We start from the raw sequence: 24398 nt of genomic DNA on the forward strand, positions 1-24398 counted from the left end.
ACAGCAGGAGGATTCTTTGTTTGCATCTATGCCACCTCTTTGTCCAATTGGGAGTCACCCTAAGGTTCAAAGCCCCAAACCTATAACAGGAGGACTTGGAGCTTTCACAAAAGTGAGTATGTATTAGGGCATTATCCCACAAGTCATAATACTTTCTGTGGCGTGTTGGAGTTGATTGACACTTTCCCTACAATGTGTTACTTTTTAGTAACTCTCAACTTCTCATTCTGAGATGTGCTTCCGTGTATTTAATGATGTCATTAGTGCAGCCTTGGGAGTCCCAGCAAGATGGGAATTCATGGAGCACAAGCAGTGTGTGTGTGTGTGTGTGTGTGTGTGTGTGTGTGTGTGTGTGTGTGTGTTTCTCTCTGCTGTCATGTGGCACAGTCTCTAAAACAAGTGACTATGTTATTACAGGAGCACAGGATCAAGTCCAGATCGTACTTTTGGTCCCTTTAATAGCTGTTATGGACTGTATTTAGGCAGTATAGTTCCCCTTCTGGTGGAGTCATTCTTTACAGATCAAGTTTCATTAATTCATTAATCCCTGCAAACAGAAAAGATTCAGATATTAGCAGCTTTTAAAAAATGGAATGTTTATGGATGTTTATTCAGTGTCATTATCATGTTTGTTGCAAGGTGATCATCAAACAGGAACCTGGTGAAGCCCCTCACGTGCCTGCAACAGGAGCTGCCAGCCAGTCACCACTCCCGCAGTATGTGACTGTGAAAGGGGGCCACATGATAGCTGTGTCCCCTCAAAAACAGGTCATAACTACTGGAGAAGGGATTGCCCAGTCAACAAAGGTTCAGCCCTCCAAGGTTTGTGTCAGGAAAGTTAACATGTAAATGATGTTGTTTGCCTAAATAATTGACAAGGGCTGAAAAGATTGAGGGTAACAGGGTTGCTGATCTTATAAAAACCTGTGGGTGAAAGCCCAGTTGGAAAAGCAAGTCAATTGGTGTGAAACTCTTCTGCTCCTGTGATAATCGTTGACAAGAGCAGGGTTACGTATTGCAGAGGGTCCAGGAATGGTCCAAGAGGCAGGGGGATGCTGCTATCTCTGGCAGTGAAGGCAGCTGACTCATGGGCACAGCTTTCTACTTGATTCATATCTCAAAGGGATCTGCTGTTGACTTGTTTATTTCTGATAGGAGAATGCTGTAGTTTATACCTCTGATGTCCGGGCTGTTATCTATTTAATGATTCTTAGCTTTTTGTAGAGTTCACTTGTTTTATAATTTGAAGGTATGGGAGAATTAATGTACTGAGAGAATTTTAAAATACCACATAGAGCCATGTTTTCCTAAATCAATTAGAAATACAGCCATGGCATCACCTTATGATGGTGCATTCTGAGAAATGTGTCATTAGGTGATTTTGTTGTGTCAACATCACAGTGTACTTAAATCTAGATAGAATAGCTAACTACACCCCTGGGCTGCATGGTATAGCCTATTGCTCCTAGGCTGTAAACCTCTTTGGCATGTTACTATTGAATACTATAGGAAGTTGTAATACAACAAACAGTAAGTATTTGTGGATCTCAACATACCTAAACATAGAAAAGGTACTGTAAAAATACAGTGTTTTAATCTTATGGGACCACTGTTGTATATGCAGTCTGTCATTGACTGAAACATCATGAATGTGGTAGATGACTGTGGAATTAGTATTGAGTGCTTTTGTATGCCATTATAATCCACACACAACCCTGGAGGATGGGATTTTCACCCCTGTTTTACAAATGAGGAAACTGTGTCACAGGTTAAACGGCTTCCTTGGTAGCATTACAGCTAATAAATGACAGAGTGTTTAAACTGAGGCCTGCTAACTCTGCTCCCCATTCCAGAACTAATGGAAAGTGGTAAGTTATTGTCTCTAAACTCAGTATGCTTTTAGAATATCAGGGTTAAATTGTCTCACCTTTTGGCAGGTATACTCTAAAGCTGTTAAGAATATTATATGGACTGGGCATGGTGGCTCACACGTGTGAGTCACCCAACACTTTGGGAAGCTGAGGCAGGCAGATCACGTTGGGTCAGGAGTTTGAGACTAGCCTGTCCAACATGGTGGAACCTTGTCTTTACTAAAAATACAAATAATAATAATAATAATTAGCTGAGTGTAACTGTAATCCCAGGTGCTTGGGAGGCTGAGGCAGGAGAATCACTTGAACCCAGGAGGCAGAGGTTGCAGTGAGCCAAGATTTTGCCACTGCACTCCAGCTTGGGTGACAGAGGGAGACCATCTCAAAAAAAAAAAAATGGCTGAGCGCTGTGATTCATGCCTGTAATCCCAGCACTCTGGGAGGCAGAGATGGGCGAATCACCTCAGGTCAGGAGTTTGACACCAGCCTGGCCAACGTGGTGAAACCCTGTCTCTACTAAAAATACAAAAATTAGCTGGGCATGGTGGTGTGTGCCTGTAGGAGGCTGAGGCAGGAGATTGGTTGAACCTGTGAGGTCAAGGTTGCAGTGAACTGAAATCGCACCACTGTACTCCAGCCTAGGTGACAGAGCAAGACTCTCACCAAAAAAAAAAAAAAAGAAGGGTATGCCAGGAAACAGGAGGGTGGCAAAAAATGGCACCGTTTACCCTCCATACAACTTAGGCACAACAGAAGCACAGCTGATCTTTTTCCTGAAAGTAGGAAGAGGTGCTGCCTTTGACACGAAAAGGGACAACTGAAGATTAAGTGGTTCCATGTAAGGAGGAAGCGATGTGTTAAAGTAAAGGAGCATGAGCTTTGCCATTAGAGCTTGTTGGAAATCTCAGATCTCAGCCACTCGTTACTGGCGTAGCCTGTGCGGGTTGCTTAATCTCTCTGAGCCCTGGTCTTTGAGGGTTGTAGAAGAATTAGAGATCGTATATGAAGGACCTACCTAGCACAGAGCAGGTGTTCAGTAAATAGTAACTAATGTGACTATCATGTGTATCCCATGCCTAAGTACCATGGTAATGGTTTTCGCTGAGTAATTAACTTGTAAACAGCTGTATTTTTTAATGCCTGGAGGGGAAAATCTCAGATACAGACTCTTCCCCTTCAGTTTGCTGAGGTAAATTCTGACTTGCCAAAGGTATGTGTAGGAAACAGGGAGGCAGAAATAACATTTAATCAAAGCATGAATTGAAGTTAAGTGTATAACAAATACAAAACAATGTGTGTCTGCTTTCTTAAGCTAGATGGAAATTAGCAATAGACAGAACTATTGAATGGGAAGAGAATGAGAAGAGTTGGTAGGGATGAGTTCAGGTTCTAGGCTGAAATATGTTATTTTTTTTGGTGGTTGTTGCTGTTGTGCGTTTTTGTTTTTGTTTTGTTTTATGATCATAACGCAGTCTCAGCCTCCCTGGGCTCCACCAATCCCGCCTCAGCCTCCCAGGACTACAGGTGATGCCATCACACCCAGCTAGGTTTTTTTTTTTCCCTCCCGTATTTTGTGAAGACTGGTTTTCACTATGTTGCCCAGGCTGGTCTCAAACTCCTGGGCTCAAGCAATCTGCCTGCCTCAGCCTCCCAAAGTGTTGCGGTTACAAGCATGAGCCTGGACAGTGTGTTGTTTTAAAAAAATAAACTAATTTGGGCTAATACTGTCTTACTTAAGGGCTCTTACCTCTTCTTAAAGCAGTCCATAATCAGCTGCAGAGTTTTTCCCAATGGAATACAGACTTTCATTCTCCTGTTTTCCAGAAGGAAGGGTAGGGAGGTAGTGGCAGGCATCTCCCTGGCGGTATGCACATGGTAGATAAGCTCTGCTAGTAAAGACTGCCCTCCTGTGGCTGACTTGGGATACCAGGGTTTTTTGTTTGTTTTGAGACTGTGTAGCTCTGTTGCCCAGGCTGGAGTGCAATGGTGCACTCTCAACTCACAGCAACTTCCGCCTCCTGGGCCCAAGCCATATTCTTACCTCAGCCTCCTGAGTAGCTAGGACCACAGGCCTGTGCCACCATGCCCAGCTAATGGTGGTGGTTTTTTTTTTTTTTTTTTTTTTTTTTTGAGATAGAGTCTCTCACTGTCACCCAGGCTGAAGTGCAGTGGCGTGATCTCGGCTCACTCCAACCTTGGCCTCTGGGGTTCAAGCTGTTCTCCTGCCTCAGCCTCCCAAGTGGCTGGGATTACAGGCACCTGCCACGATGCCTAGCTAATTTTTTGTATTTTAGTAGAGATGGGATTTCATCATGTTGGCTGGTCTCAGACTCCTGACCTCATGATCCGCCCACCTTGGCTTCCCAAAGTGCTAGGATTACAAGCGTGAGCCACCATGCCCAGCCAAGAAGGTTTTTTTTCTTCTTTCATAAATATACAGAAAAGTTCTTGATCAGTAAGAAGAGTTTCTGTATTTCCACATCACTAAGAGGATGGCCTTACCCTGCTCTGTGGCCACAGAAACTCTACAGGTGCCCTGCAGAATGAAGTTAGAACAGAGATGGAGATGTGTGTAATAAGGGGGTTTTCAGCCAAACCAGGAGAGCTGGGGGAATTTCTTGTCTTTGTTCTAGGTTAACTTGCTTTTTAAAAGTGGTTCTTTTATTCTTGTTTCTTCTTTCCTTCTCTCCTTTCTTAAACATACAGAAAAGTAGAGAATAGTGTGATGAATCCCACATGCCTGTTACCCAGTTTCAACAATTACCAGCATTTTACTCATCTTAATTTCTCTTCCTGGAATATTTTAAAGCAGCAGGCAGATCCTTGTATTGTGTAATTTCACTCAAAATTAATTTCAGTTTCACTTGCTGAATCCAGAGGTTAAGATCAAGGTCTCTGCCTTGGCCAGATGCAGAAGACAGCCACAAATGTCTGTCTGTCTTTTGACTGTTCTTTGCTGGTCTCCACGTCCCCTTACGGATTATTCTTTTTTGGTTGACGTGGTGTGATGAGCAGCAACAGCTATCATGTTAGATAGGCATCCTATAAACTCATTCTCACATTGCTTCATGATTTTGGGTGTAAATGTTATCCATATTTCATAGATGAGGAAGCTGATGCTAAAACTCAGAGAGGTTAAATAACTTACCTAGCTACTAACGTAACAATAACTGACCTGGGAAACCACATCTGTCTGCTTACCAAAACCTACACTCTTTCCGCTTTGTGACACTGTGGTTTAATAATACTTGATTAAGCAACTGTTTTCTTTACATCAGCTATATTATCCAAGTACATGGCAAACGTATTTTACTGTACTCACAGTCTTTGAGCAGAAACCTTGTATGATATAGTAATTTTTTAATTTAAGGCTTCCTACTTATCAGTTCCATAAGGTTTATCATTTCATTCTACCTCCTAAATAATCTTATTGTAAAATTTAGAACTACTATAAAATTCCAGTGAAACAGAGAGAATTAAGTAATCAATACGCACATATCCTCCACCCCAAATTTACATATTCATGTTTACTCCAGATCTTTTTTCTCTCCGAATAAAATATTTCTGATACCGTTGAAGTCCTCTTTCTTCTTCCCAGAGGCAGCACTGTCATGGCTTTGATGTGTAGCCTCCAGTCCTTGCACTTGTTACATGAATACACAGTTGTGGGAAGCATGATGTTGTTTGTGTTTTGAATTTACATAAAAGATATTTCTACTTACATTTTTCTGCACCTCCCTTTTCACTCTTTCATTCTTCCAGTCTGTTTATGCTAATATATATGGTTCTAGTTCATTCATTTTAGTATGACTGTTCATTGTCCGTTTTATGCCACAGTTTGTCCATTCCTCTATCTGTGGACATTAAGAATGTTGTTGCATGCTGGAGACATCAAGGTTGCTAACGGTTTTTCAGTAAAAATAATGTTATGTTGGACATTCTTGTATATGTTCCCTTGAACGCATGCCTGTTTCCTTAGGATATATTCCTAAAAATAGAATTCCTACTATATGGGGGTAGGTGAATTTTCAGTTTTAGCAGATAGGCCAGAGCCTCTCTAGAGTGGCTGTACAAATTTATCTTCCTACCAGCAGTGAACAATAGTACCTATTTCCCCCACAGCCTCAAGTAACTTCTTGATGTTATCAGACTTTAAACTCTTTTTCTCCCTAATCTGATGGGTTCCTATTTTGTCTTTTTCTCCTTAAGAAGGCAGATCATTTGCATTTCTTCTAACCCTGTGAAAGTCTCTTAGAGTTTCTGGTGAGAAGTGCTTTTTATGAAATAAAGAGCTGCAGAGCGGGAAACGCTGCCCCAATTTGCCATTCATTCAGTGTTTTCTTTAGTTTAACATCCTACTGTTGACAGCACTTTGGGAGGCCAAGGCAGGCGGATCACGAGGTCAGCAGTTCGAGACCAGCCTGGCCAATATAGTGAAACCTTATCTCTACTAATAAAGTACAAAAATTAGCCGGGCATGCTGACACGCGCCTGTAGTCCTAGCTACTTGGGAGGCTGAGGCAGGAAAGCCGCTTGAACCAGAGAGACAGAGGTTGTGGTGAGCCAAGATTGCACCACTGCACCCCAGCCTGGGCAACACAGTAAGACTCTGTCTCAAAAAAAAAAAAAAAAAAAAAAAACCACTCCTGAGTATTTTCTCTAGAGTTTACTTTCAGAACTAGATACTTCTAATTTTCATTTTCATTATTTGGATACTGGGGTCTTTTTTAAATAAAAAAATCAGTTAAATATTCCTGCTTTTTTTTTTTTTCTTGAGACAGAGACTTGTTCTGTCTCCCAGGCTGGAGTGCAGTGGCACAGTCCTGGCTCACTGCAACGTCCGCCTCCCAGATTCAAGTGATTCTCCCACCTCAGCCCCCAGAGTAGCTGGGACCATGAGCTGCCACCATGCCCAGCTAATTTTTGTATTTTTAGTAGAGACGGGATTTCACCATGTTGGCCAGGCCAGTCTCGAACTACTGACCTCAAGTGATCCGCCTGCCTCAGCCTCCCAAAGTGCTGGGATTACAGACATGAGCCACTGTGCCCAGTCTCAAGTGTGTGTGAAAGAATTGGAAGTAGATACATTGGCAATATTAGGAGATTATTTCTGGATGAGTAGAACTTTTTTCTTTGTACTTCTGAGTTTCCCAAATTTTCTATTAAAGTAAGTTATAAAAAGTACCTGAGATAAGAAAACAGTTGTTAAGCTTCTATTATTGTAATACCCAAGTGTAAGAAATACATTTGCCGTTCACACCTATCTAGGTAGCTTTCCTAGGTGACTGAATTAGGCTGCATGTATTATGTGCAGGCCTTGGCTTGGCTCTTTGCCAAAACAGTGACTGCTGTTCTAAGAGCTCTCAAAGCACCATTGGACTGTGCTCTGTTTTGAACAGGTTGTTGGAGTACCAGTTGGGTCTGCTTTACCTTCAACAGTGAAGCAGGCTGTGGCGATAAGTGGTGGCCAGATCCTGGTAGCCAAGGCCAGCTCCTCTGTCTCCAAAGCAGTTGGTCCAAAGCAAGTTGTGACCCAAGGAGTCGCCAAAGCAATTGTGAGTGGAGGTGGAGGAACAATTGTTGCTCAGCCAGTGCAGACCTTAACCAAGGCTCAGGTCACTGCCGCCGGTCCTCAGAAGAGTGGATCCCAGGGTTCAGGTAAAACGGCTCCTCATTGGGAGCTCTTTCAGCAGCAGCTCTGTCCGATTTCCTTTGCTAGTGACTTTATTTGCTATTTGATCTTCTCTAGGAAAGCCTGGTTAGGTCGATGCTATAAGACGTGTATTAAAATGTTTGTTCTTTTTCATGGGACATTTCACATGAAGGTCTGTATTTAGATTTAAGTTTCTAGACACACACACACACACACACACACACACACACACACATCATTTCTCAGTACTGTGGGGGACTGGTTCCAGGAACCCCTGCTGCTGATAGAAAAATCCACAGATGCTTGAGTCCCCTCTGTAAAATGCTGTAGGTGTACTTCTCATCATCTCTAGGTTATTTTAATACCTAATAACAATGTAAATGCTATGTAAATAGTTGTTGCATTGTATTGTTTAAGAAATAATGACAAGAAAAAAATCTGTACCTGTTCAGTACGGATGTACTCATCCTTTTGTCTCCCAAATATATGAATATTTTTGATTTGAGGTAGGTTACATTCATTCATGTGAAATCCACAGATACAGAAGGCTAACTGTACTTGCCAGTTAGGAGCACAAATTTTGCCTAACTTTGACTTAAATGGGGGAAAATATGTATTCCTCCATAGATAGGGTGATTATTTCATTAATCATCCAAGCCACAGTACTTTTGAGAGTAAAAAGAGTCACTGTTAATAATTACAATGGGACAGGTGTAACCTAGAACTGTCCTAGGCAGGAGCAGGACATACGATCACCCTGTTTATATTCTGATATAAAGAACCTCCGGCAGGCTCTTTGGGCTATAAATTGTTTTCTAATTAGCAAGATATTTAAGAATATCAGCCTTTAAAGCATGGTGCATCTGGAAAACAAACTTGAGTTTACTGTTTGTTAGTGTTCTAAAATAAGATTTTATTGCCTCATATTTTAATTTTAGAGAGAGTGTTGCCCTTAGTTTCAGTATATCTTACTATTTTTTCTCCTTTATCATTTTAGTAATGGCAACGTTGCAGCTGCCAGCCACTAATTTGGCCAACTTGGCAAATTTACCTCCTGGCACTAAACTTTACCTAACTACAAACAGCAAGAACCCTTCAGGAAAAGGAAAGCTGCTGCTGATCCCTCAAGGAGCCATCCTGCGGGCTACGAACAATGCTAGTTAGTGAAACCATTGGGTTGAATCATTTGACTCTTGGTTCTCTGTGTGTTCATCCTGTCCACTTGAGGGAGTTCTTTCTTTTTCAGGAAGCATTTCCGTAACTGTGTTGGGTGGTATAATGGTAGCATTTGCCCAAATGGATTTAACAGAAGTGATAATTTAACCAGAAGTGGGTTTGCTCCTCAGAGTTTGGGGTTAGGGATGAATCACACTGGAGAGAGATGGCTCATGAGGCTGTTGAGAGAAAGCTGTCTACTTGCACCGTGAATGAATTGGTGTCTGAAAACTCAATCTGGTGAACATGAGGGAAGATCCATCTACTTACAGAAGCTGGAAGTCTATTTTGGGGGATAGGTTGGCAGAGGATTGGAATCACATGTGTCCATTTGGCTTCACTTAGATCAGGGGTCCCCAACCCCGGGGCTGCACAGCAGGAGGTGAGCGGTGGGCAAGGGAGCATAACTGCCTGAGCTCCGCCTCCCATCAGATCATGGCAGCATTAGATTCTCATAGGGGCATGAACCCTGTTGTGAGCTGCACGCTCCTTGCTCTTTATGAGAATCTAATGCCTGATGATCTGAGGTGGAACCGTTTGATCCTGAAACCACCCCCCACCTCCTGCCCCAGTTCATGGAAAAATTGTCTTCCATGAAACTGGTCCCTGGTGCCACAAAGCTTGGGGACAGCTGGTTTGGATGTATTCCTTACTTCTAGGTTTGGAGACGGAAAGAGAAATGTAGTTTCTACCAAGGTGTGTCTGTCTTAAAGCCCCGTGGAAATGAGGCAGTTCATCTACAGTTACAGAAACTTTTGCTTTGACAGAGAGAGAAAAACAATTTGGGCAGTCTTGAAAAGGGTAAGATATAAGGAAATTATTTCCTTCTGAATTAGAAGTAGAAGAGTACAGCAGTCAGAGTCATTAGAAGTTAACCACCCTTGCCAAAATGCAGTATGTCACCTAATCGTCCTTGCGTTCATTGACTGTGATGGGTCGTTTCCATGTTCACTTTGGTTATTTTTTCCTCATACCTACGCAGTGGTATGTCCAAAAGTTAAACATGTAAGAAAAGGACAATGTAAATATTTCAGAAGTCATCCAGTGAGCTACTTAGATTCTTGTGATATCCTTGGGATGAAAATAAACCATCAGAAAGGAATCTTTTCCAATAATCACTGGAATGAAGGTGGAGAAGGAAATTGGAAGTTAATACTTGTTGAGTGAATATTCATAGTCCAGGTAGTTCATATGCATTATCTCACCAAAAAAGAAGTAAAAAGAATTGAAGACTTTGAGGTGGAATTTGAAAGGCAAAGAAGAATGGGGTCTTGGAGTCATTGTAAATGAAGGAAACTCTTCATTTTTCCCCAAGACAGGAGACCGCATCAAGCACTGTAAAGTTACGTTAAATTCCAGCAGTCACTGACATCGAATGAGATGCCCAAAAGTTGGGAAGCACCTACCTGAACACATTTAAGAGTTCATTAAAATACGTGGCTAGAAAATGTCAGTAGCAAGCCTTCTTTTGATCTCCCATGACCACATCAAAATATCTTCATTGTACTCAGAGCGGAAATACAGTCAGCTGCCATTCCATTGAAAGGGAACAGATTTTGATCTAAAATCTAGGAAGTTCTCCTCACTCTTTTCACAGGATAGGTAGATTACAGAAAAGAAGGAGGAAAATGAGAAAGGAGAAGGAATGACACTAAAAGGGAAACATCTCTCTGGGCTCATTTGTTTTTTCTGTTAAAACTTTACTGGATACTTTTTATGATGTTGCTGTCATTCATTGTATTTTTAGATCTCCAGTCTGGCTCAACTGCCAGTGGGGGGAGTGGTAGCGGAGGAGGAGGAGGAAGTGGAGGCGGTGGCAGTGGTGGAGGCAGCAGTGGAGGAGGAGGAGGAGGAACAACAGGAGGAGGAACAGCAGGAGGAGGAACTCAGAGCACCACCGGCCCTGGAGGAATAGCTCAGCACCTGACTTACACATCTTACATCCTCAAGCAAACTCCCCAGGTCTGGTTATCTGTAACTGATATTTTAAATCATTTAGCTATTTGATAATGACACTTAATTATAATTGATTTACCTTTACAGCTCTGGGATCAGGGTTCAATACTAACACTTTAGCCATGTTATCTATATTTATATCTTGGCCAGGTGTGGTAGCTCGTTCCTGTAATCCTAGCACTTTGAGAGACTGAGGTGGGTGGATCGATTGAGCCCAGGAGTTTGAGACCAGCCTGGGCAACATGGCGAAACCTCATCTCTACTAAAAATACCAAAATTAGCTGGGTGTGGTGGTGTGGGTCTGTAGTCCCAGCTACTCAGAAGGCTGACATGGGAGGATTGCTTGAACCCAGGAGGTGGACGCTGCAGTGAGCCAAGATTGCACCACTGCACTTCAGCCTAGGTGACAGAATAAGAATCTCAAAAAAAAAAAAAAAAATCTTTATCTTTTTTTGCTTGCTTTGAGAGAAGAGGAAGTAGAGGTTGAGAAAGACTTTAGTAACTTATCCAGCATCTTCCTGCTAAGCTAATGGTAGAATTTGGGTTTAAGCCAAGTGCGGTGGCTCATGCCTGCATTCCCAGCACTTTGGGAGGCCGAGGTAGGCGGATCACCTGAGGTTAGGAGTTCAAGACCAGCCTGGCCAACATGGTGAAATCCTGTCTACTAAAAATACAAAAATCACCTGGGCATGGTGCTGTGCAGTTGTAATCCGAGCTACTCTGAAGGCTGAGGCAGGACAATCACTTGAACCTGGGAAGTGGAGGTTGCAGTGAGCTGAGATCGATTCATGGCACTCTAGCCTGGGCAACAGAGTGAGACACTGTCTCAAAAAAAAAGAATTTGGGTTTAAACCCTGATCTTCCTACCTTAAAGAAAGATTTCTACTATGCTAATTGCCTCCCATATCCATGAGGTATTAAACAGTATTCATTTACAGTTGAAAAGTTGCTCATAGAAGGGAGTGATAAGGAGGCAGCATCAAGTTGTAATATTTAGAATTAGGTTAGATTTGATGAGGAACGAGTTTCCTCCTTCTCTCCTCTTGTCACTGAAGTCTTAGCTCTTTTCTAAGGAAAGTAATAGAATTTTGGTTCCAGATGTTCTTATTGAGAAAGGTAGATAGTTATAGTCTGAATGATTAAATCTAGCTTTGAGGACTAAATTGCAAAACTAGAGTTTCCAGCAGGCTGCTCTGTAACTATGATGCAAAGTTTGAGAAGTGGGGAAACTATTAGAAGAGACACTTAGAGCACAACTATTCTTTTGGATTATTTTGCCTACATTGCAGAATTAAAGGGGAGAGCATTGTAGCTTGTAACATGGAATGTTACATGTGATTTAAGAGATCAGATCAGTGCATTTGAATTTAAGAAATTACTGGTTAGTTCTTTATATTTTCTTTCTAACTTAGGGCACATTTTTAGTTGGCCAGCCGTCACCCCAGACTTCTGGAAAACAACTCACCACTGGGTCAGTGGTCCAAGGCACACTAGGAGTGAGCACATCTTCTGCACAAGGACAACAAACGCTGAAAGTCATCTCTGGACAGAAAACCACGTTGTTTACACAGGTAAATACACCCATGCACACGCCCCAAATACGTGGTGATTGTGGCATTTATTTACATAGTCACATGTAGTTTCTCTCTTTTCACAAGGAAATTAAGGTTGCATAAGAAAATGAACAATAAGGCTGGGCATGGTAGCTCACGCCTGTAATCCCAGCACTTTGGGAGGCTGAGGCGGGCGGATTGCCTGAGGTCAGGAGTTTGAGACCAGCCTGGCTAATGCGGTGAAACCCTGTCTCTACTAAAAATACAAAAAAATTAGCTGGGTGTGGTGGCACATGCCTGTAGTCCCAGCTACTTGGGATGCTAAGGCAGGAGAATTGCTTGAACCCGGAAGACAGAGGTTGCAGTGAGCAAAGATCATGCCACTGCGGTAGTGGTTCATTGAGGCCTGTAATCCCAGCACTTTGGGAGGCTGAGGCGGATAGATCACCTGAGGTTGGGAGTTCAAGACCAGTCTGACCAACATGGAGAAATTCCATCTCTACTAAAAATGCAAAATTAGCCGGGTGTGGTGGCACGCGCCTGTAATCTCAGCTACTTGCGAGACTGAGGCAGGAGAATTGCTTGAGCCTGGGAGATGAAGATTGTGGTGAGCCGAGATTGTGTCATTGCACTCCAGCCAGGGCAACAAGAGCAAAACTCCATCTCAAAAAAAAAAAAACAAAAAAAAAACACCAAATTATATAGAAAAACAAAAATCTTGAGGTTTGGGAAAATATAAGTAGAATGAGAAAATTAAGGCCACAGGGGTTATTCTGGTATGCAAACAGTTAAGATACCTTGCACAGTTAATAAAATCTAGGTATACATTTAATAACAAAGGCAAAATGAGAAGCATGGTCAGTTTTAAAGTCACACTATTTGTGAGAGTGAAAAAGCATGTATTTCTTTAAAAGAAACAAATCTTTCTTGACACTTTATTGTAAAAATTTCTCCAGAGGGACTTCACATAGAAGATCCAGAATGGGCCAGTTTAAACTACAGTATCCAGACAGTGAATGCTACAGGGGGCTTGGTTTACATTTCTATAGTATTCTTTAGCATAAGCCAAATAATGACAAGGAATTTTAACTGGGTGAGGGATAACATCATCATTTATAGGAGCATCCTATACCCAGATCTCCAAAACATACAAATGAAACAAACAAAAGCACAGAAGGATATATGCATACAACATGCTATCATTCATCAAAAATAATGCATTTTCTATGCCTATGTGTAGATCAGAATGTGGAATGAATATTAGATTTTTGTCAAATGCTTTTTCTGGCTTTTCTTTTTTAGTTTGTTAATATGGTGAATTGCATTGATGGATTGATGGATGTTTCAAATGTTAAACCAGCCATACATTCCTGGGAGAAAGCCCACTTGGTTGTCGTATATTATCCTTTATTAATATGTTATTGGATTTAATTTGATAAAATTCTTTAGAATTTTTGCAAGGGATATTGGTCAGTAGTTTTCTTAGTAATTGCTATCTGGTTTGGTATTCGGGTAATACCGACCTCATAAAATGAAGTCGAAGCTTTTCCTTCCTTTCTTTATATTGGAGGAATTTGTATAGAATTGGTACTATTTCTTAACTGTTTAGTTGAATATACCAGTAAAAGCCATATTGACCTGGAGTTTTCCTAATTGAGAAGGTTTTTATACTAAGTTTAAAACTACGGTTTCAGTTTATTTACCAGATATGGGACTGTTAAGGTTGTTTATTTCTTTTATTTTTTGTTGAGATGGAGTCTTGTTGGGTGTCAGGCTGTGGGCAATGGCACGATTTCAGCTCACTGCATCCTCTGCCTCCTGGGTTCAAGTGATTTTTCTGCCTCATCCTCCTGAGTAGCTGGGATTACAGGCGCTTGCCACCATGCCCAGCTAATTTTTGTATTTTTAGTAGAAATGGGGTTTCACCATGTTCGCCAGGCTGGTCTAGAACTCCTGACCTCAGGTGTTCCACCCACTTCGGCCTCCCAAAATTCTAGGATTATAGGCATAAGCCACCACGCCCAGCCCCTGTTTTCATTCTTGCTTTTGGTATTGGTGTGTCTTTTCTTTATATTAGTCTAGCTCTAGAGGTTTATCAATTGTATTGATCTTTTTGGATTACCAGCATTTGTTGGCCTAATTTCCTTTTTGTCGGATGGATGTCCTTACCCACGCCAAACAGATCCAAGGCCCACACTTCACTATAGGCAATTCTTTTAAATCGTCCTCAGATTTCATACTTGCTTGTGTTGCAGCTCGGCGCAGGTGAGACAGTTACTGTGCATTCCCTCCTTGCGGGGACTGGCTGTCTTTCATCTCCAGGTTATTTGGTTACTTTGAGATTTCAGCCCTCAAACATGTTTCAAAAAAATCAGATTTTGTAGTGTATCCAGCCTTTTCTTGTTAGGATAGGAGCAACATGCTTTACTGCCTTCTGTTTCCTATGTGGAAGCAAAAGTCCCTGACCAACGGATTTTAACTTAACAGAGAAAACTTTATTTATTTTTATTTTTTTGTTTTTTTATCTTTCCGACTCGAGATTTAACAGAGAAAACTTTAAATTGCGGTGATTTCAGGTTATATAATACAACTAAACTTGAAGAAGCGTCCACTTGTTTAGCTTTAGCGTAGCATCAGAGAAACGTAACAACAGTATTTGAAAGAGCTGTTAAAATACTCTTCCCTTTTCCAGCTACATATGTGTGTGTATCTCAAACCATCACAGCAAACTCCACGGGAAGGAGGCGGCGGGGGCGCAGGGCCTGGAGAGCGCTGGGAGCCGAACAGAACTGGCTGCTCTTGCCACAGTGCCCAACACACCACCCTTCTGGTTGCTTCGAGCTTCTGCCATCTCCAGATGTGGCGCATATCTCTAGCGTTTTTTCCACGCTCTGTGGCAGATGCTCCCAGCATTTCCTGCATAAGGCTTTTATCACTTGGTGAGGCTTTTTTCTGCAGCCTCTTGTCTGTTTTTCATAGTTGCTTGTCCACTGTTGGGCTCTTCAACTATTTTTTGAACACAACCAGTAGAATACATTTATTTATTTGTGTCTTTTCTATTTTTTTGGATTTGGTGCTGGGAGGAGTATTGCTGTCCACAGTGAAGATAAAATGGCACAAATGTTTATGCAGTGAACTCTGCGGCAGCAAAATACATGAAGTGCAAAGACTTAGGCATATGAGGAGAATTTGATAAAACTACAGTCACAGAGAAGAATTTTAACATGTCTCTCAGCATTTAGCTAATCAAATGGATAAATCTTTTTGTATTATAAAGGATTTGTATTGGAATAACACTACTAACAGGCTTAATTCTGTATCATTGAAACAGCGAATACACATTTTGCCTGTATCTCTATGGAACATTAACAAATTTCTTGGCCACAAAGAGAATCTCTTAGCATATTTCAAAAGTAGCATTCAATGTGCTTCATTCTGTTACTCAATAAAGTCAAATCAATAACAATTACCAAAAAACTTTAAAATACTCTTCTAAATTCTTGGATCAAAAAAATCCAAATAAATTATGGATAATTTAGCTGTTAATACAAATGACAGTTTTATTAGGGTTCTCCAGAGAAACAGAACAAATAGAACACATATATATATTTAGAGGAAATTTTTTACGGGAATTGGCTCATGTGTTTCTGCAGACCAAGGAGTCCCACGTTATGCTGTTAGCAGGCTGAGGATCAGGAAAGCTGGTGATGGATTCAGTCTGATTGCAAAGGCCTGAGAACTGGCAGGGATGGGAGTGAGGGGCACACCAGTGTTAAGTTCTGGAGTCTGAAGGCCCAAGAACCAGGAGCTCTGATGTCTAAGGGCAGTAGAAGATTGATGTCTCAGCTTCAGAAGAGAGAGAGAGAGAGAGAATTCGCCCATTGTCCGCCTTTTTGTTCTATTCAGGTCCTTGACAGATTGGATGATATCTGCCCACGTTGGTGAGGGCGGATCTGCTTTACTCTGTCTACTGATTCAAATGCTGGTTTCTTCCAGAAATAATATTTTATCAGGTATCTGGGCATCCCTCAGCCCACTCAAGTTGACATAAAATTAACCACCACGGCAGTACTTCATATTAAAACCTATGGAAACAACTCACATCATGCTCAAGAAAATTCAAAGCTTTAAATGCTTTTTCCTTTTAGCCCCGCATCCTTTAAGATATAATAAAATAATGCATAGATTCTAAGTGTACTGTTCGGTGAGTTTTGACAAATTTATGTACTCATGCAATCAGTATCACAATAAAGACACAGGATAGTTTTATCTCTTAAAACATTCCGTGGGCTAGGCACCGTGGCTCCTGCCTGTAATCCCAGTACTTTGCAGGGCTGAGGTAAGAGGATCACTTGAGCCCAGGAATTTGAGGCCAGCATGGGTGACATAGGGAGACCTTGTCTCTACCAAAAAAAAAAAAAAAGACTGGCTGGGCATGGTGGTACATGCCTGTGGTTCTAGCCATTTGGGAGGCTGAGGTGGGAGGATGGCTTGAGCCTGGGAAGTTGAGGCTACAGTGAGCCATGCTCTCTGCTCTCCAGCCTCTGCTCTCCAGCCTGGGTGATAGAGCAACACCCTGTCTTTAAAGAAAAAAAAAAAAATTATTTCCTATCACTGTTTCTCTTTCTTTCACCATAGATTAGCTTTTGTCTTTCTTGAACTTTGTATCAGTGGAATTATATAGTATGTAGTCTTTTATGTCTAGCTTCTGTTATTCAACGTAGTGGTTTTGAGATTTATCCATATGTATAATAGTTTATTTTTTATTCTTGAGTTATTCTATTTTTGTTTGTTTTTTGTTGTTGTGTGTGTTTTTTTGTTTTTGTAGGTCTTTTGAGACAGTTTTGTTGTTGTTGTTGTTGTTGTTGTTGTTTTTCCCCTGGCTGGAGTGTGATGGCATGATCTCAGCTCACTGCAACCTCCACCTCCCAAGTTCAAGCAGTTGTCCTGCCTCAGCCCTCAGGTACCTGGGATTACAGGAACCTGTCACCACACCCAGCTAATTTCTATATTTTTAGTAGAGACAGGGTTTCACTATGTTGGCCAGACTGGTTTTGAACTCTTGACTTCAGGTGATCCACCTGCCTCAGCCTCCCAAAGTTCTGGGATTTCAGGTGTGAGCCACTGCGCCCAGCCAGAGTTACTCTGTTTTTGTTCCATGACTCCACTTTCCTGTTGATGGATGTTTGGATTATTTCCATTTGTTTGTTTTTTGCTGTCGTGAATAAAACTGCTATAAATGTTCTTATACAGATCTTTTTGTGCAGAACAGCCTGATCATAGGGTAGATATATGTTTATTAGAAACTGACAAATGGTTTAGTAAAATGATTGTCCTGTTTGACTATCCCAAAGTAATATGAAGAAGTTCCATTTACTCTGTATCCTCACCAACACGGAGGATTGTCATTCTTTTTCATTTTAGCCTTTGTTGTGAGTGCAAAGTCATACCTTGTTGTGGTTATTGTTTGCATAAAGCTCCAATGCAAATTATGCCATGGCTATTTCTTGTGGAATCTAGTCATAACTTTTTCAGATACTGCTAGCTCTGTGACCCTGGTAAAGTCACTGAGCTTAAATTAATCTCTTCGTCGCTAAGACATGACAAAAATTCACTAGTCTAACAGTGAAAATAGTGACTTATGAGGATGTAAGATATGTACGTGTGCTTTCTGTTCTTCCTGGCACGTAGTAAGAGCTCAGAAACTGATAAATGGTGTCTGCTTGTGGAGTGCATTGATTTGTGACACTGAGCAGTCATTCAGATCAGATTTCAGCAAACTATGGCCAAGGCTTCCCGTTTTTGTTGTTGCTGCTGTTTGTTTTTTATAATTTCAGCTTTTTTTTTTTTTAGAGTCAGAGGGTACATGTGCAGGTTTGTTACATGGGTATATTGCATGAAGCTGAGGTTTGGGGCATGATTGATCTTGTCATCCAGGGAGTGAGCATAGTACCCAGTAGTTTTTTAACCCTTCCCTCTCTGCCCCCTCTAGTATTCCCCCGTGTCTTAACTGTGGCCATCTCTGTGTCCACATGTACTCAGTGGTTAGCTCCCACTTACAAGTGAGATTATGTAGCATTTAGTTTTCTGTCCTGCATTAATTCACTTAGGATAATGGCCTCCAGTTGCATCTGTGTTGCTTCAAAAGAAATGATTTCTTACCTTTTCATGACTGTGTAGTATCCTGTATACAGTCCACCACTGAAGGGTACCTAGGTTGATTCTATATCTTTGCTACTGTGAGTAGTGCAGTGATGGACATAGGAGTGCATGCCTCTTTTTGGTAGAATGATTTATTTTCTTTTGGATATATACACATGGATTGCTGAATCATATGGTAGTTCTGTTTCAAGTTTTTGTTTTGATTTTGAGACAAGGTTTCATTCTGTCATCCAGGCTGGAGTGCAGCAGCCTCGACCCTGTCTCTAAAAAAATAAAAAAGGCCGGGCATGGTGGCTCACACCTGTAAGCCTGCCACTTTGGGAGGCTGAGGTGGGCGGATCACCTGAGGTTGGGAGTTCGAAACCAGCCTGACCAACATGGAGAAGCCTCGTCTCTACTAAAAATGCAAAATTAGCCAGGCGTGGTGGTGCATGCCTGTAATCCCAGCTACTTGGGAGGCGGAGGCAGGAGAATTTCTTGAACCTGGGAGGCGGAGGTTATGGTGAGCCACGATCTCACCATTGCACTCTACCCTGGACAGCAAGAGCAAAACTCCATCTCAAAAAATAAAATAAAAAATAGATAATTTGTAAATGGTTCTCCAGTACTAAAATGCTAAATCTGTATCTAATTTAGAAGACCATTAACTTACCCATTTAAATCTGGTCCTGTCTAGGTTGATTTTCATGTTTAAAGATTATACGTACATTTAAGAGCACATTGTAATCAATTATTTTGAAAACAACTGACCTCTTAGCTTTGAAGACACTGCTGCCAAATAGTAACTTGCAAATGCATTTATTTACTTGTTCTATGTTAGGACTGAAAGGATATTTACAGGTGAAAGGTCATAAAATTTAGAGCTTGTTTGAAAAGTACATAAACTCCTCATGTAGGTTCGATTGGAAAGACTTTCTTGGATATTCTCCAGGTCTTGGGGCGTATCTCAACTGTCAGTAAGGAGTGAGTTATGCCCATTATCCAAGGCAGCGTTATTCCTTCTGCTCGTTTTGTTTCTGTAGGCAACCCATGGAGGACAGGCATCTCTAATGAAAATATCCGATAGCACCTTGAAGACTGTGCCAGCCACCTCACAGCTCTCAAAGCCTGGAACCACGATGCTGAGAGTAGCCGGAGGGGTTATCACCACTGCCACTTCACCGGCTGTGGCCCTCTCAGCAAACGGTCCTGCACAACAGGTGAGAAATAGCATATCAGTAGAGAATCCTAATGAAACATCAAAGTGCTATAAATACAAGGAAGATTCAGCAGGCACACCAGTAGACCTTTTAAAAAAACTGAACTATTGCTTAAAAAAAAAGAAAGAAATACTCATATACCATCAAAGTCCCCATTTTGTAGTATACAATTCAGTAGTGTTTGTTAATATTCACATGGCTGTGCAACTGTCATTATCATCATCTAATCCCAGAACATTTTAGCATCCAAGAAGGAAGCCCAATACCCACCAGCAGTCACTCCCTTTCCACCTTTCCTGTAGTTCTAGGTGACTACTGACCTACTTTCTCTCTCTGGATTTGCCTATTTCAGACATTTCATATAAAGGGAGTCATATAACATGGCCTTTTGGATCTGCTTCTGTTGCTTAGCGTTACTTTTTGGAGTTCATCCATGTTGTGGCTTACATCAGTACTTTTTCCTTCTCATGGCTGGATCATACTCAGTTTGATGGATATACCGTATTTTGTTTTATCCATTCATCAGTTGATGGGCACTTGGATTATTTTCTACTTTTTGACTATTGTGAATAATGCTGTGGTGAATATTTGTGTACACGTTTCTGTATAAACACGTTTTTATTTCTCTTGGCTGTATACCTAGGAATGGAGCAGCTGGATTATATAGCAACTCTTTTTAACATTTTGAGGAACTGACAAACTGTTTTCCCAAGTGGGTGCATCGTTTTAGATTCCCACTAGCAATATATGAGGGTTCCAGTTTTTCCACAAACTCACCCAAACTTGTTCTTCTCCATTTTTTTTAAACTGACAGCCATTGTAGTAGGTGTAAAGTAGTATCTCATTGTGATTTTCATTTGCAGTTCCCTGATAGTTAATGATATTGAGCATCTTTTTATGTGTTTATTGGCTATTTGTGTATCTTTTATCCATTTACATCCTTTGCCCATTTTTTAGTTGGTTGTCTTTTAATCATTGAGGTGTAGGAGTACTTTATATATTCTAGATATGTCTCTTACCAGATTTGCAAAAATTTTCTCACTCTCTGTCTTTTCACTTTCTTGATAGTGTTGAATCACAAAAGTTTTTAATTTTGGTTTTCATTCCTTTTAAAAAATTTTAAATGATTACTGGTACATAATCAATGTAGATAGTTACAGGGTACCTGTGATGTTCTGATGCAGGCATACAATATGTAATAATCACATCAGGGTAATTGAGGTATCCACTTCAAGCATTTATTATTATTTTTTTAACCAATTCTCTCTTAGTTACTATAAAATATACAAGAAATTAGTGCAAATTTTGGTCATCCTGTCGTGCTATCAAATCCTAGATCTTACTCATCTGTTCTAACTATATTTTTGTACCCATTAACCATCCCCACTCCCTCCTCGCCTGCTGCTACCCTTCCCACCTTCTGGTAACCACCATTCCTCTGTCTTCATGAGTTCAGTTGTTTTAATTGTTAGCTCCCACACATGAGTAAGAAAGTGGGAAATTTCTCTTTCTGTGCCTGGCTTATTTCACATAACATAATGTCCTCCAGTTCTATCCATGTTGCAAATGACAGGATTTCATTCTTTCTTATGGCTGAATAATAATGCATTATGTATATGTACCACATTTTCTTTATCCATTCATCTGTTGGTGGACACTTAGGTTGATTCCAAATGTTGACTATTGTGAATAGTGCTGCAATAAACATGGGCATGCAGAAGTCATGTACTGATTTCCTTTCTTTGGGTTATATACCTAGCAGTGGGATATGGATCATATGATAGTTCTGTTTTTAGTTTTTGAGGAACCTCTGTACTATTCTCTATAGTGGTTGTACTAACTTACATTCCCACCAGCAGTGTTCGAGGGTTCCCTCTTCTCCACATCCTCGCCAGCCTGTCTTTTAATGAAAGCCATTTTAACTGGGGTGGGATGATTTCTCATAGTTTTGATTTGTGTTTCTCTGACAGTTAATGATGTTGAGCATTTTTTTATATACCTGTTGGGCCACTTACATGTCTTCTTTTGAGAAATATCTGTTCAGATCTTTTGCCCATTTTCAAATGAGATTATTTGGCTTTTTTCTATAGCGTTATTTGAGCTTCTTATATATTTTGATTATTAATCCCTTGTCAGATGTGTATGTAGTTTGCCAGTATTTCCTCCCATTCTGTGGGTGGTCTGTTTGTTGATTGCTTTCTTTGCTGTGCAGACGCTTTTTAACTTGATGTGTTCCTATTTATTCCGTTTTGTTTTGGTTGCCTGTGCTTTTGAGGAATTAAGAAATCTTAGCCCAGACCAATATGCTGGAGAGTTCCCCTGATGTTTTCTTGTAGCAGTTTCATAGTTTGATGTCTTAGATATAAGTCTTTCATCCATTTTGATTTGATTTTTGTGCATGGTGAAAGCCAGGGGTCTAGTTTCATCCTTCTGCATAAAGATACCCAGTTTTCCCAGCACAAGTCTTTAATTTTAATAAAGTCCCAATTTACCTACTTTTCTTTTATTGCTTATTCTTTTGATGTCACATCTGAGAAACCATTGCCTCATTCAAAGCCACAAAATTCAAACCTATGTTTTCTTCTAAGAGTTTTATATATTTAGCTCTTATATTTAGGTCTCAGATTCATTTCAAGTTAATTTCTGTACATAGTGTGAGATGGACACCAAACTTTTCTTTTTTAATGTAAATATCCAGTTGGCCTAGTAACATTTGTTGAAAAACCATCTTTCAGCCCACGGGCTTGAATGATGTGACTTGACCTCTCAAGCTTCATCTCCTTCAGCTGCTGCTTTTCCTCCTGTGCCTCTTAACTAGTCAGACCACTCTGCTCTGCAGTTCCTTGAACATACAGTGTTCTTTCGTGCCCCACCAACTTTCTGTATACTCTCTTCTGCCAAGAAACACTAAAGTTCATTTTTAGTCCATGTGTATGTTCTGAGAATATATCCTCCTAGTTTTTTGGTGATGCAGTTGCCTCTTATAAAGGGATATAATAGGTGGTGATTTTTAAAAATATGATCACCCTGTGATACCTCCTTGTTTTAAATTTTTTAAATTATCTTGTTCCATGAAATGTAAAAGTATAGGAACCATTGAACTAGAGAAGTAATATTTTGTAAATGGCATGGCACTTAATAAAGAGTCACAGATAATATTTACTGTGTGTGCTGTGTGGCAGTCACCGTTCTTGGTCAGTGACTCTACTTTCTTCCTGAATTGTGTTGTTTCTGGCCCCATGGGTGAGCAGTCTGAGGGAACGGCTCCCATGTCTTCATCTACTGTCAGTTCTGTGATGAAAACTTCTGGGCAACCACAAGTGTGTGTGAGCCAGGCCACCATGGGGACCTGCAAGGTTGCCACCCCCACTGTCGTCAGCACGACGTCCCTCGTGTCCACACCAAACCCTATCTCTGGGAAAGCCACAGTGTCAGGTGAGTTGAATTGTGATATTATTTCTTTTTCTTTTCTCTCATAGGGCTAGAATATTTTCGGAAGGTTTGTTTGAGACAGGTCTCTCTCTGTGGCGCTCGAGCTAGAGTGCAATACCACGATCTCAACTGACCGTAACCTCTGCCTTCCAGGCTCAAGCCATCCTCCCACCTCAGCCCTTGAGTATCTGGGACCACAGGCGTGTGCCACCACACACACCTAATTTTTTATATTTTTGGTAGAGATGGGGTTTCATCATGTTTCCCAGACTGGGCTTGAACTCCTGAGCTCAAGCAATCCACCTGCCTTGGCCAAAGTGCTGGGATTACAGGTGTGAGCCACTGTGCCCAGCTATTTTTGGAGTGTCTTAAGCAATATTTTGTATGATAAATTGTTAAAAATAGTTAACCCAGCAGCATTTTCTGAATGACTACCTTTTATATAAATTATTTTTGTTGCAAAATCTACGTATCAGATTTTGTCTGAGACTTTACATTATCATTTAAAAGTTATTATTTGAATTTTTGAATTTTATAATAAACCCCTAGCCACGCAGAACTCTACTGGGTATTTTAGCTGTTTTTATAATGTAATTTTGTGGAGAGCCAAGAGTTTGCTTTCCTTAAAGTACTAATTTCTTTTTTTCCATAATCAATTTTGAATAGAATTCACTATAAAACATATACCTTTCTTTGCTTTCATAAACAAAGTATATAAAACATGTCTTAGCCTTGATGACTCCAAGTCGTGATCTTTCACATTAGTTGTTACCTTGGCCAGTGTCTGAGTGGTAGGCTAGAGATCCGGTAGGAGAGGTGGTATCTTTGTGCCTGCTGTAGAGGACCTCAGAAAAGTGTACCTTGTACTTCTGAGTAACAGAGAGCACACGTCCTGAGACCAGATTGCCTTAGTGGAAGTGATTTGCTTCAGTTTCTCAGCTGTAAATGAGATTGATGATAATACCTACTTCATAAGGTTGAGAGGTTTAAATGAGTTCGTAATATGTCAGGGCTTAGAATACTGTCTGATGTGTAGTAGCCATTATATAACAATTGCCACTGCCATCATCATGTGTCATCATTTTTGTTGTTGGTCCATAATCCTTTATCTGCAATTCTAAAATCTCAAAAGCTGTAAAAACCAAAGATTTAATTTTTTTAAAATTTTACTTTAAGTTCTGAGATACATGTGCAGAATGTGCCAGGTTTGTTACCTAGGTATACATGTGCCGTGGTGGTTTGCTGCATCTATCAACTCATCATCTAGGTTTTAAGCCTTGCATGCATTAGGTATTTGTCCTAATGCTCTCCCACCCCGCAACAGGCCCCCCAGTGTGTGATGCTCCCCTCCCTGTGT

General features: G+C 40.8%; 1 protein-coding gene across 2 annotated transcripts in view; it reads left to right on the plus strand.

Annotated features, from left to right (window-relative positions):
* The window catches only part of YEATS2 (YEATS domain containing 2), a 104979-nt gene that overhangs the window by 60536 nt on the left and 20045 nt on the right, over positions 1-24398 (plus strand). For both annotated transcript variants that reach the window (XM_021674494.2, XM_021674493.2), the window contains 8 exons: positions 5-112; positions 640-822; positions 7271-7529; positions 8522-8683; positions 10487-10701; positions 12108-12266; positions 19433-19609; positions 22861-23044. In XM_021674494.2, coding sequence (XP_021530169.1) covers positions 5-112; positions 640-822; positions 7271-7529; positions 8522-8683; positions 10487-10701; positions 12108-12266; positions 19433-19609; positions 22861-23044 — 1447 coding nt within the window. The remainder of the gene's footprint in view (positions 1-4; positions 113-639; positions 823-7270; positions 7530-8521; positions 8684-10486; positions 10702-12107; positions 12267-19432; positions 19610-22860; positions 23045-24398) is intronic.

This window comes from Aotus nancymaae, unplaced genomic scaffold (assembly GCF_030222135.1).
Source record: "Aotus nancymaae isolate 86718 unplaced genomic scaffold, 86718_ANA_hifiasm-v0.15.2.pri h1tg000067l, whole genome shotgun sequence".
NCBI classification, from domain to species: domain Eukaryota; kingdom Metazoa; phylum Chordata; class Mammalia; order Primates; family Aotidae; genus Aotus; species Aotus nancymaae.